Below are 12,589 nucleotides of genomic sequence, written 5' to 3' on the forward strand. Positions count from 1 at the left end.
AAGTCCACATATGCTCCAAGGGGTTGTTATATTAGCACCCTATGTTATACGTTATTGGCTTAACTCATTCCTTCTTATCATATTCCAACATCATATAATTATACCTATGTATCCGTGCTCCTAAAGTTCCACTAGGATATGGCTTGATAGATTCAGACGACCTTCTCTCATTTTATCCTCTGTATTTGCACTATATGCACCTGTCACAATAAGTTCAAAATAAATGGGATAAGATGCCATGATAAGCGATCAGCCATATGTACATTTGTTTCTTGCAAAATAGATTAAAGGAATAAGCAAGCCACAAAATTAGCTTTATATATAATGCATAAAGTTGATTCATATAATTGAGATTAAACAGTTTGGGTTTAAGACAGTTGAATGCTGATTGAATAAACTCCTTTGTTTCAAACTTTCATACAGTCTACTCTTTCTTCAATCAAGGAGGTAAAAATATCCAACATTAGATTGTTGGGATCATAACCAATTCGAAAAATCAAAGCCATGAATATGGTGAACTTTCAAATGAAGTGGTATTAAATTTTTATGATGTGCTTTACAATTGTGTAATCTTCAATGTACGCCTCTCTAAAAACTATTTTTGATCTAACATTTACAAAAAGAAAGTTGGCCTTGACTCAACAAACAAGAATCTGTCGGCTTCCACTTTCTTGGTGCAAAGAAGAAGTTGAACAATAGCCTGAAGGAATTGAGAGGAGTAGTGCTTTGTGAAGATCTCCAGCAGTTACACCTCTCTTGATTAGTGAAATAATGTAACTCATGAAGGCTGAATCACAGGGTAATGTAATAGGGCCACCACTTGGCAACCCAAACTCTTCTTCAGACATGCTTAAAAGTTCTCTAATGACTTCATTTTCTAGGTAAGCCAATGGAACGACAAAGCGGGCTTGATCAGCTGTATAAACTACAAAATGGCGTTTCTCAACTATAGAGGATGAGGAAGTACTGCAATTGTCTGCATCACTACCATTTCTTGGAAATGAAATCCTCTTCCTCTGCATGGCGGCGAACTTCTGCCATCTCCTGGCCATCTTGATGAGTTTCTTGGCGCTGAGCATTGCCATTTCTTTTTTTGGATGACCGGAAACAAGAAAATAAATGAGATATTAATAAATCTTTGATGGCTAAATTGATAATTCTTGTTCTTGACGATGAAAAAAGATCATGAATGGGAGACTATTTATATAAGGAGTATATAGACAGGCCTTGGGTTGGAGCTGATGTTTTTGTCATGACTAACCACCGAAGGCAAATCCATGTGCCTATGCTTGTTGGCCATGTTGACATGGGGCCTAAAATTTGTGAATGCAGCTCGTTTGAAATTAAAAGATGAGAAGTTTGTTGCCTTCTTCTCTCAACGCCAATAATTCGAAACCATTAAATGAACGATTGCTGGTAAGAAGCAAAACCATGTTCCGCTCTTTTCTTTGTCATGTAGATAGGTGAACTATAGATTTCCATCTTGGACATGTTGATATGGGGCCTAATGTTGTTCTTAAACAAATTTATTGTTTCAAATAGTTCATAGTAACAGAGTAAGCAAAACCATGTTAAGCTACATGTGCCATTGTCTGTCACCATTAAATTTGTATATAAAGCATTCCCCTAACTTGTATATATACACACACATATATAGAAATAATTTTAAGCAAAACACAAGTCTACGGACGTTCAAACAAACTTTTTACAAAGGCTTTGATGTGTACATCAGCAGACAAATTGCTCGTATAGACTTATCTATCATGAGACAGGACTTCAGAATTGATCTATACCAACAAAGGGAAATTGATCTATACCAACAAAGGGAAATTTGCTTGCTGGACACTAGAGAAGAGGCCAGGATTGCACTCTTCGCCGTTGATGACAATAAGGCACCAGGTATTGATGAATTTAAAGCATACTTTTTATAAGAAAACATGGGATATAATCAGCATAACAGGTTCCTTAAAGCTGTGAATAGCAGTGTGGTCACTGTGATACCTAAAACTCCCCATCCTGAAAGTGTAAGGCATTTTAGGCCTATAGCTTGTTGCACAACAGTGTACAAAGTTATTTCTAAGATCTTATCAGTTTGAAATTGAGGGTCGTTTAGATGGGGTAATTGGCCAAAGTCAATTAGCTTTTATTCCTGGTAGGCTTATTTCAGATAACATTTAAATCCTAAGCTATGAAATAGTGAAATGATACTCTAGATGTATGGTAAAGGTGGACCCTACCGAAAACATATGATTCAATTGAATGTCACTTCATTGAGAAAATGTTAAAGGAGATTGGATTTGGCTAATTGTTAGCTATACTTTTCTGATCAGTGATTGCCTTATCAGAAATTAACCACATGGATGGTTAAGAGTCTAGCTATCATATGCAGGGAGAATCCAACTTATCAAAGCAGTCTTATTTGGTGTACAAGCTTATAGGGACCAAATGTTCTTACTTCCAAAGAAGGTTATGAAACTAATAGAGAGAATCGTCCATTTCCAGGAAGGCCTTCACATCTTGAAAGAAGGTATGTCTCCCTAAAGGTGCCGGTGGGATGAACCTGTTGAATCTAAAGATATGGAATACTGCAGCCTTAAGCAAACTACTTTGGTTTTGAGTTTGAAGAAGGAAAAACTACGGAATAACATGGATTCATACATACTACATTGAAAGTCAGCTTAATGGGACTATGAAAGTTCCAATACAAGATATTGCATATGAGGAAATTTTGGCGGACTTGGGAAGACACTGAAAAACTGATCCATAGATGTAAATTTCTGATCTCAAAGGCGGTACTTTTTATTGATCACAAATCACTTGTCATCACACTGTGTTCCTTTTGCAAGATCAGCTCTTAGATGCGAAAAATCAAATGATGAAGGGAGAAATGAAATGTCGGATTGAATCGCCGCAGCAGGGCTAAGACGAATAGACATGAATGACGAAATGAGGTATGTCATAGTTGTGCTGAAGAAAAACATATATTTATGCTATGGGTACAAATGCAAGGCAGATTGAGGATCATTTATCTTTTTAATGCCTCTATACCAAAGCATTATGGACATCAATACTAGCATTGCAAACATGTCACAGAGGCATACTCGAATGGAAAGATGAGTGGATAAAAATTCAAGGGGTAAACAAGCAAGGGGTATCATCTTAAAAGATAGTTTTGCAATGGTTATACACAACATCTAGATTGAACGAAACCAGAGGATTTTTCAACAAACTCAGAGACCAATGGAAACACTTCTTCATCACATAATATAAGAGTTAGTGGGAACAGAAAGTTGATGGAGTATATACATACATGCTAGTTTTGGAGTTCGATATTGCACTGCATGTCCCTGAGTAGGATCAATTATTACCTATCTTGGCAGCTAATCGAGTCAAGAAGAGAGCAATAGTTATTATGTTGACCCGATCCTAGAATATTTAGTTCTCTCTAGTTCATTTTTTCTTGTTTTGCAAGCAAGAGGTCCGTTAACTCATTAGGAATAGTAAGAAAAGTTCTAGCACTCCCTCACTTATAAAAATAAAAATAATGACTAAAGAATTTTAGAAAAACCCAAGTGAAAGTTTGTTGTTACAAGTTTCATATCAAAATATTTAGTGGTGGTCAAGAGAGATAATGTGATATGAAGTTTCACATGGCTTTGCTTACTCTCTAAAGTATTCAGACTACAAATTTGTTGAAGAACAAGACTCGTGATTTACATAAAGGACACCCTTAGAACAAAATCCACAAGAATAGATAAAGATGATAACTTTGCCTGGACCACCTGATTTAAAGATAGGGTGACAAAGACTCAAACAAAATAGCCACATGATAACTTTGATGAAGTGGTTTTTTTAGCACAACTAGCCAAGATGATAGTTGAGTGTCCCCTATCTACATGAAAATGAAGGGAAAAGAACATGGTTTTGCTTCTCACCAGCAATGGTTCATTTAATGGTTTCAAATTATTGGTATTGGAGAGAAGTACCAACTATGAGCTGATATTATACCAAATAGGCTTAATTGGTTTTTTATCACAAACTAGCATCATCCACAAATTTTAGGCAAAGCCATGACATCGGCACATGGCTTTGCCTTCGGTGGTTAGTGGCAATAACTTCAAATCTATTTTGTATAAATAATACCTCTTTCATGAGCCTTTTCATCATCAAGGACAAGCATTATCAGTTCAACCATCAAAGTTCTCTAAATTTCTTTTCAACTTTCTTATTTTCAATCTCCCAAAAAGAAAATAACAATGCTCAGTGCTAAGAAACTCATCAAGATGGTTAGGAAATGGCAGAAGTTAGCGGCTATGCAGAGGAAGAGGATTTCATTTCCAAGAAATGATGGTGATGCAGACAGTTTCAGTACATCTTCATCCTCTATAGTTGAGAAAGGTCATTTTGTAGTCTATACAGCAGATCAAGCCCGCTTCGTCGTTCCATTGGCTTACCTCGAAAATGAAGTCATCAGGCAACTATTAAGCATGTCTGAAGAAGAGTTTGGGTTGCCAAGTGGTGGCCCTATTACATTACCCTGTGATTCAGCCTTCATGAGCTACATCATTTCACTTGTCAAGAAAGGCGTAGCTGCTGGAGATCTTCACAAAGCAGTGCTCCTCTCGATTCCTTCATCCTGCTGTTCCATTTCTTCTATGCACCAAGAGAGTGGAAGCCGACAGCGTCTTGTTTATTGAGTCAAAGACAACATATTTTAGTAGATGCTAGCTCAAAAATAGTTTTTAGAGAATCAGACATTGACGAGTACACAATTGTAAAGCAGATCATACAAAATTTTACTACTAATTTATTTGAAAATTTACCGTATACATGGATTTCAATTTTATATTTTGTTATCAGAAGTCATAACAATCCAATCTTGGAGCACCAGACATATCAATCTTTAACTCATAAAAGGAAAATTTGACGCAAACCACATGTAATGGCAAGTGTAACTTTGTTTTATGTTTCCAGTTAAGTCTGCATTGTCTCCAAGTGATTGTTATGTGATCTATGGTCTTACTCATTCCTTCTTACCATCATTCAGCAACAGTAATCATACTGTGTTGAACCTATGGATTTTTGCATCTAAACGTCCACGTATTATATGGTGGATCATATTAGATGATCAATTCTCATATTATAATGTATTATCGTGCTACACATTAGGGATCGATGACCTCCAATAATACTACAATAACAACTACACCTAAGTCCCAAATAATAAGGTGGGATCAACTATATAAATTCTCACTTACTATATTTAAACTCATTGCAGACTAGCTTCATTTCAAATGTAGAAACATTTTAAAAGTTCTGTAAATCTTTGGCATTAGGTTACTACACAGAATTTCAAATATATTGGATAAGTCAAAAAGTAGCTTATATTAGCAAACTAACTCCACTAAATGACACTTTGTTGAATGCAGGTAGGTGCTTAATTAATCTGTTCAGCTGAAAAATTCCAAAAGAATTAATGAAATTGTTTTAAGAGAATAGTACCATAATAAAAACTTCTGCATTCATAAACGGATCTCCACTTTCTAATTTCTAAGTGCTACTACGTACTATACAAAACTTCATGGTGCAAAAGAATTTGCACTATGATAAAATCCATGATGACATGAGATGAACGAGCACGTCCTCTTTGCAAGGTATTGTGAGACTACCCATTGGATGATCGAAGTCAAACTCTTGTTCATCTTTAGCTAACAAGTCTTGTAATAAAGGTTGGCTCAAAAATAGTCTTTAGAGAGAATAGTACACAATTGTAATGAACATCATACCACATTGACTTATACCACTCTATTTGACCACAATCTAATGCTTCATAAAAATGAGATAAGATGCTATAATATGTACATTTGCCCTTTACCAAAATGCTAGATTTTAAGTCACAAAAGTAAATCAACAAAATCATTATTCCATGGATAATTTCCTTGACTAACTCAATAGTTTAGTTAATTATAATTAAATCTCATGTGTCATTTAATGTTTTCTACCAATATCCCCCTTATTGGATCCTCAAATCCCTTTTATTAGAATAAATAATTAACACAATTGTATAACCTACCGCTCATTTTTAGAATAGTTCAATTTTAATGAAATGACATGAAGTACAACAACAAATATTGATGAATGAGAGCACTAGGGCAACCCCTATTACCCTCTCTCTCGAATTACTTCAAAATTGAATAAATCATCATATATTATTATAAGAGGGAACAAAAAAGTTAAAAGTTGAATTACAATTTTACCCTTGCTATAAATTAAAATGTTATAAAAGCATTTAATTATTTAGTTTAAATGTTAAATTGTATTATTTTAATAAAAATGTAGATGACTTTTGCATTTCTTTAAATTAATTCTTAATTAAAATATATGCAAATAATTAAAAGTTGGGAATGTGAAAAGATATATTTTTATTGTACATGTATATCCAATAATTACTGGCATATGAAAAGTGTGACTTTTCATTTATCGATTAATGCCACTGATTTTATTTATTTGATTTATTATTACTAAGATATTAAAAATGTGTTATTATATATGAATGAATTAGTAATAAATTATTGAGATGACTTGTAATTGCCTCATTATTACTAATTACAATGATTTATGTTTTTCATCTTTTTAATTATTAAAAAACTAGACTAGATTCCAAGTTCAAAGCAATAGTTATTAGTGGTAATGTTAATTCTCTTATTAAGTCTAACTATGATTTGTATTTTTCATCTTTCCATCTATCTATATATTAAAGACTATTATTTAGAACTGAAAAATATAGAATTTAAAGAGACATTTTTACTACTATTTAAGAACTAGGTGATAACCATTGAAAAATGAAAGAAAATGTCATTCAATTGATAATCAAAAATCTATTCCATCTATGATAGGCAAAAAAGACATGAAAAAATAGAATACATGAGGTGGGGAGAAGAACTTGAAGACTTCTTTTTAGACTTGTCTAAGTCCTCATATCTCTTTCGATATATATTCTTTATCACGAAGATTAGTGTTGTTTCCAATTTCTTTTGCATTTCTAATAAACTCATTGTGGTGTTGTAATCTTTTAGCTATTATTATGAGCTTTTGAAATACATGTATGAAGTTCAACGTTTAAATTATATATCTGTCAATTTTATACTTTAAATGTAATTGCTTTTAATATTGTATAATTTTGATAGTACTGTCTTTTAATTTTAGAATCTTACTTAAAAATATAAATATTTCACTCTATCGTATCTCATTAAAATAAAATAGGCAATCTGATCAATAAGTGTGCATGTATTTTTAATATCCATTTATGACTATAAAAGGTTATTACTGATATTTAGATTATAAAAAGGACTTATACAAAGCTAAAGGAGACTATATTATATTAATTAATTTCACATACTTTTTGCTTGGTGTCAAATGCGCAATCCTTTTTCATTTATTTTTGTTGATACATGAAATATAATTGGTAAAATTAATATTGTTGATTTAAACATTTTCTATTTGATAGCTTAATTTTAAATTATATAACAATAGTAAAAAATAAACGTGCAACGCACGTTGTCAGAAACTAGTATATTACTAAAAGCATGAACAAAAAAGTTGAAAGTTGAATTACGGTTTTACCCTTTCTGCAAATTAAATTATTATAAAATATTTAAATATTTGATTGTATAAATTTAATTAAATGTTAATGACTTTTAGACTTCCTAAGATTAATTTCTAATTAAATATCTAATTTATTAATATTTATCATCTATAATCTATAATCTATATGTATATAATAGTTATAATTTTTTTAAAAAAATTTTTTTACCTAAATTTCTTTTCTTTCCCTCTTCTTATAACTTTTTCCTTAACCCCTCTCGTGAATAATATAATTGATGTGGATAAAGTATTATCCTTTATGATAAATAACGAAATTTAATAATTTAAAGGGTGCAAATCTACAAAATGGAGACGCACATTGATAATGTCCTCTTGATTATTATTAAAAAATGACTCTAGCTTCACAAATTTAATTCATTAATGCTTAATTACATGATAAGAACTTTAGTTGTTCTTTTTACATGGTTTGCTAACTTTAATTTTTTTTTCATATTCTTCATTTATTTATTATTATTTTCTAATTACTTATTTAACTTTTATACTCTTAATATTCATAACTCTCATCTTTTCATATTCATAACCTCCAAACATTTAAACTAAAACTTTAAGATATCTTTTAATATTCCTTCTATTCTATTTATATAAATTCAACTTCTTTATCTCATGAAACCCCTATGAAGATTATTAGGCTATTATTTTTATTCTATAGTAAAAACAGATGATGAAAACTCTTGAATTTTGATAGGATATGAAATACTAATTTTGAACTTATATTTTCATCTATATACATCAATCTTATAAGAATAATGTCTACATTGTATTTTTACTTAAATATTCTGTTTTTAGACTTCTTAATTTAGTTTTCTATGAATATTTTATTGTCGTAAGTCTTTGAATTTTGTAATTGATACATTTTTATTCATTATAATTATATATATATTTCCATGAGATTTTAGTCATTCTAACGTATCTATAAAAATTTACATGAAACACACGTGCGAAGCACGTCCTCAGAAACTAGTATTTTATAAATGTCAAACACAGAAAATGTTCACACTCTTTCAAAGTCAAGTGAATATATCTACTTCTTTTTTTTTTTTTTGGTTTGTTTATAATTAGTCAGTACATTTAATTATTGACATAAAAATGTATATATATCTAACTGTTTTTTATTTATTTCTTTGTAAAATATTCATTCGCCTCATTTTAATTTATTTCTCTTTTATTAACTTCTTATCTTTCCATATTTTAATTTTATTAAGAAAAATACTTGTGCTTTTATTTAAAAATACTATTGAGAAATATATTAAAAGTGTACTTTCATTTCAATGTTTTATTTGATTTATTTCACTTATTCTGATATTCGTTTGAAGTTAACTTAGTTTAAATACAAGATATTTGAATTAAATTTGAAATCAAATAAAACGAACAAATAAATTTAAGAGAAAAAAAGAGCGAAAAGAAAAGCAATGAATGAAGTTTACATTCAATATTATCCTAGAATATTTAACTTACCTATTATTCAAGATAGATTCAATTTCAATCTCATCTCATTGAATTAAGTAAAAAAAATTAACTTTTTTTCCATTTTCTAACTTATGTTAAATCCATCAAAATTCATTATTTTCCTATTAAAATATTTCAAATATTATAGTTGGTGTTGACACCTAATTTTGACTTAACATTTTTTAAAAATTCGTAATTTTGGGCCACAATGCTAAATCCGTCATTTGAGCCCATTTTGAGTCTTTATTTAGGTCAAAAAGAGGGGGGAGTAATTTTTCAAGAAAAGAAAAAGGGGGAAAAACCCTTCTTCCCCCCCTCTCCATCTCCTCTTCTCTCTTCCTCCCAAACCCTTCCCCTCCCTTTTTCCACAACCGCCAGCCGCTAGCGGCCTTCCTCTCCCTTCTCCCCTCCATCTCCTAGCGGCCTTCCCCTCCCTTCATCCCCTTTCTTCTCTCCTCCTTGGCACCGGCGAAGGCGTCCGACGACGACAACAGGCCTGGAGAGGCCATCAGTGAAGGCCAACGACAACAACATCAGCAACCGGCGAAAGCTCCGGCTGAAGCAGCAACAACAAACGATGGAAATAGCAGCGCCACCACTCGCATACTTATCCGGTGAAGACACCAGCAGCATCAGCAGCTGCAGGGGAACATCGACTCCGGCGTACCTCCGAGGAATAACAAGCAGATAAGAGCAGCTCCAGCTGGCGACAACAGCTCGAACCCGCAAAGCACGGACCTCCAATTTCCAACTCCGGTAACCTCTTTCACTTTGTTTCTCTTTTAGATCTAACCGGAGGATTTCAAATTCTGGCCATTATTATTTTATTCTTGTGATTCTTTAGTCACTATTATGATATTCCAGTGCCCCCGACTATATTATTGAGCTTTCGCACTAAACGTTGAGGGTAGTTAACTCATACTCCATCAATGTTTTGTTCTTATTTTTGCATTGTTTCTTATTCTTATTACCTTTAGTAATATGTGTATATTTATTTTCTTATAGACTTAGCTTTGTTAGTCATCTTGATTATGGTGTTTGTGCTATTGCAATAAATATATATATATATATATATATATATATATATATATATATATATATATATTGGTTTTGTGTGTTTTTCTTAATATTAATTTGTGGTATTATTATTATTATTTTTTTTGTCATTTGATTGTTGGGTTTGTTGTTATTGTTTACTATTCTTATTTTTTTTTCTATTTTGAGGCAAGTTTTATTCACTTTTTTGTTAGGTTTTTTTTTATCACTGTGTTTCATATTATATTTTTGGCGACTATATTTATAAGTCTAGTAATTATTGCCCATTTTGCTTTTCATTAATTTCTTGTGAATTGTTTTGACTTTTATTAAATATTTATTTATTTTGGATGTTTTGATTCTAAAGTTAGATATAATTGGTATTTTGATTTCTTTATGATCTTGTTTGTCACTATTTACCGTTTTGTCATTAACAATTATATTGATAGTAACTATCATTTGGTTAGTTTACTTTATTTTACTTTTCACTTTGTTATGTTAATTATTAGTTAAACGTTGCATATTGTCTTAATCGATTTTCATTAGTTTCATATGATTGTTTCTATGGTTGACCGATCCAATTTTTTTTATTATTATTATTTTTAATTATTTGATTAATATATTCAATGATGAAAAGGGCCGATGAAAAATCTATCCGTCGGGTTTAGAGGCCTCCCCATTTTAAAAGGACGGAATTTTTATTCAAGTTTATATATTTTATATGTTGAAAATGGCCAATGAGAAAACTCTCCGTCGGTTTTGGAGGCCTTTCCATTTTGAAAGACGGAAATTTTAATTTAAGTTTATATATTTTAGTTGTTGAAAGGGGCCGATGAAAAATCTATCCGTCGGGTTTAGAGGCCTCCCCATTTTAAAAAGACGGAATTTTAATTCAAGTTTATATATTTTATATGTTAAAAATGGCCAATGAGAAAACTCTCCGTCAGTTTTGGAGGCCTTCCCATTTTAAAAAGACGGAATTTTAATTCAAATTTATATATTTTATATGTTGAAAGTGGCCAATGAGAAAACTCTCCGTCGTTTTTGGAGGTCTTCCCATTTTGAAAGACGGAAATCTAATCTAAGTTTATATATAATTTTTTGTTGTTGTTGGAATTGGCCGATGAAGAAACTACCGTCGATTTTCAAGGCCTCTCATGTTAATAAGACGGATTTTTATTTTTTTAGTTATTATTTGAGTTATTCATTTTTAATCATATTTATTCTTTACTAACACTTTTATTAAGTGTGTTTACAGGTACTCAAAACTTACTTCCTTGAAGCCATTCGAAAAACTTGAATTATATTTTATTTTATTATTTCGTAAATATTGACTTTAGGCAAATCTTAGGCCGATTATTATTTTGTTTATTTTGAATATTGCATGTTTATTATATCTGTACATTATTTTATATTCTTCCTCAATTAAAAAAAATGAATTCAGTCGGGAACCACAATTGTGGATTCCGAAGGGTGCCTAAACCCTTCCCTTCGGAATAATTTAAACCCCTTACCTAGAATCGAACTGGTTTCGTAAATCATTTAACGGTTTCCTAGTTTTTTCCTAAAATTAGGTGGCGAATCTTTTTTTAAAACTCGTTTATTTTTTAACTTTGTTAAAATTGAATCAATTAATAATTTTCTGAGTTGCCGTGACGTTTCGACCTATTCCGAAAGATTAGGGATGTAAACAGAATGGCGACTCTGCTGGGGAGTTTTAGAGGTTTTAACCAATATGAATCTATTTATTTTGTCAAATTGAGGAAATTTTTGCTTTATTATTATGTTATACCTTGTATTTTTATATTTCGCTAATTATTTGTATATTGTATTTATTCATTATTTATCTTGTAGTATGTATATTATCATTGCATTCATGGCATAATATTTTCCGTCAAACGACATTGATTTCATTCCACTAAAGGACGATTATGCGGGTTCGCAATCGTTCATTAACCAAAGATTTTCTCGGGACACCCTGACGAGTGTAGTTGGCTACTTGATAGTCAATGATCGTTAACTGTCCCAGCTCAAGTAGTCTGCTTGGGTTACCTTTTCTACTATAAATACAACTCACTCCTAGTAAACTAGTGTAGAGCCGAGCAAAATTCCAAAAATAGCGCATTAGAACTAAGATGACCCAATACCCAAGACGTGTTGGGTCCATTAGAAGACCACCTTGAGTCCAAAACGGCCCACGGCTTAAATGGACGTTCATACTTATGTGTTTAAATTTGAAGGATGTATACGTTGTTTGAGAAAAAATCATTGTCTCATAGGATAAATATTAGATTATAGTTTGTTTAGGTTAAAGAAAGAGCTTCATCAGCTGCAAGCCTATTCGAAGATCTTAGCAACCGGATATGACAACAAATCAAGAAAGCAAAAGGATATTTCGCGGAGGCATAATTTAGGGTCGTACCCATGGGTGGGATTGATTATT

The 12,589-nt window shown here is 31.6% G+C and overlaps 2 protein-coding genes across 2 annotated transcripts; one reads left to right on the top strand and one right to left on the bottom strand.

Annotated features, from left to right (window-relative positions):
* Positions 1-382: 382 nt before the first annotated feature.
* On the bottom strand, positions 383-4,930 carry LOC101252771 (auxin-responsive protein SAUR68-like). The gene has a single exon (XM_069297183.1). It carries the CDS (start codon positions 1,083-1,085, stop codon positions 639-641), a length of 447 nt encoding a protein of 148 aa, XP_069153284.1. The 5' UTR covers positions 1,086-4,930; the 3' UTR covers positions 383-638.
* Positions 4,257-4,697, top strand: LOC101252479 (auxin-responsive protein SAUR68-like). The gene has a single exon (XM_004237401.5). It carries the CDS (start codon positions 4,257-4,259, stop codon positions 4,695-4,697), a length of 441 nt encoding a protein of 146 aa, XP_004237449.1.
* Positions 4,931-12,589: the final 7,659 nt, after the last annotated feature.

The sequence above is a fragment of the Solanum lycopersicum genome, chromosome 4, assembly GCF_036512215.1.
Source record: "Solanum lycopersicum chromosome 4, SLM_r2.1".
Lineage (NCBI taxonomy): Eukaryota > Viridiplantae > Streptophyta > Magnoliopsida > Solanales > Solanaceae > Solanum > Solanum lycopersicum.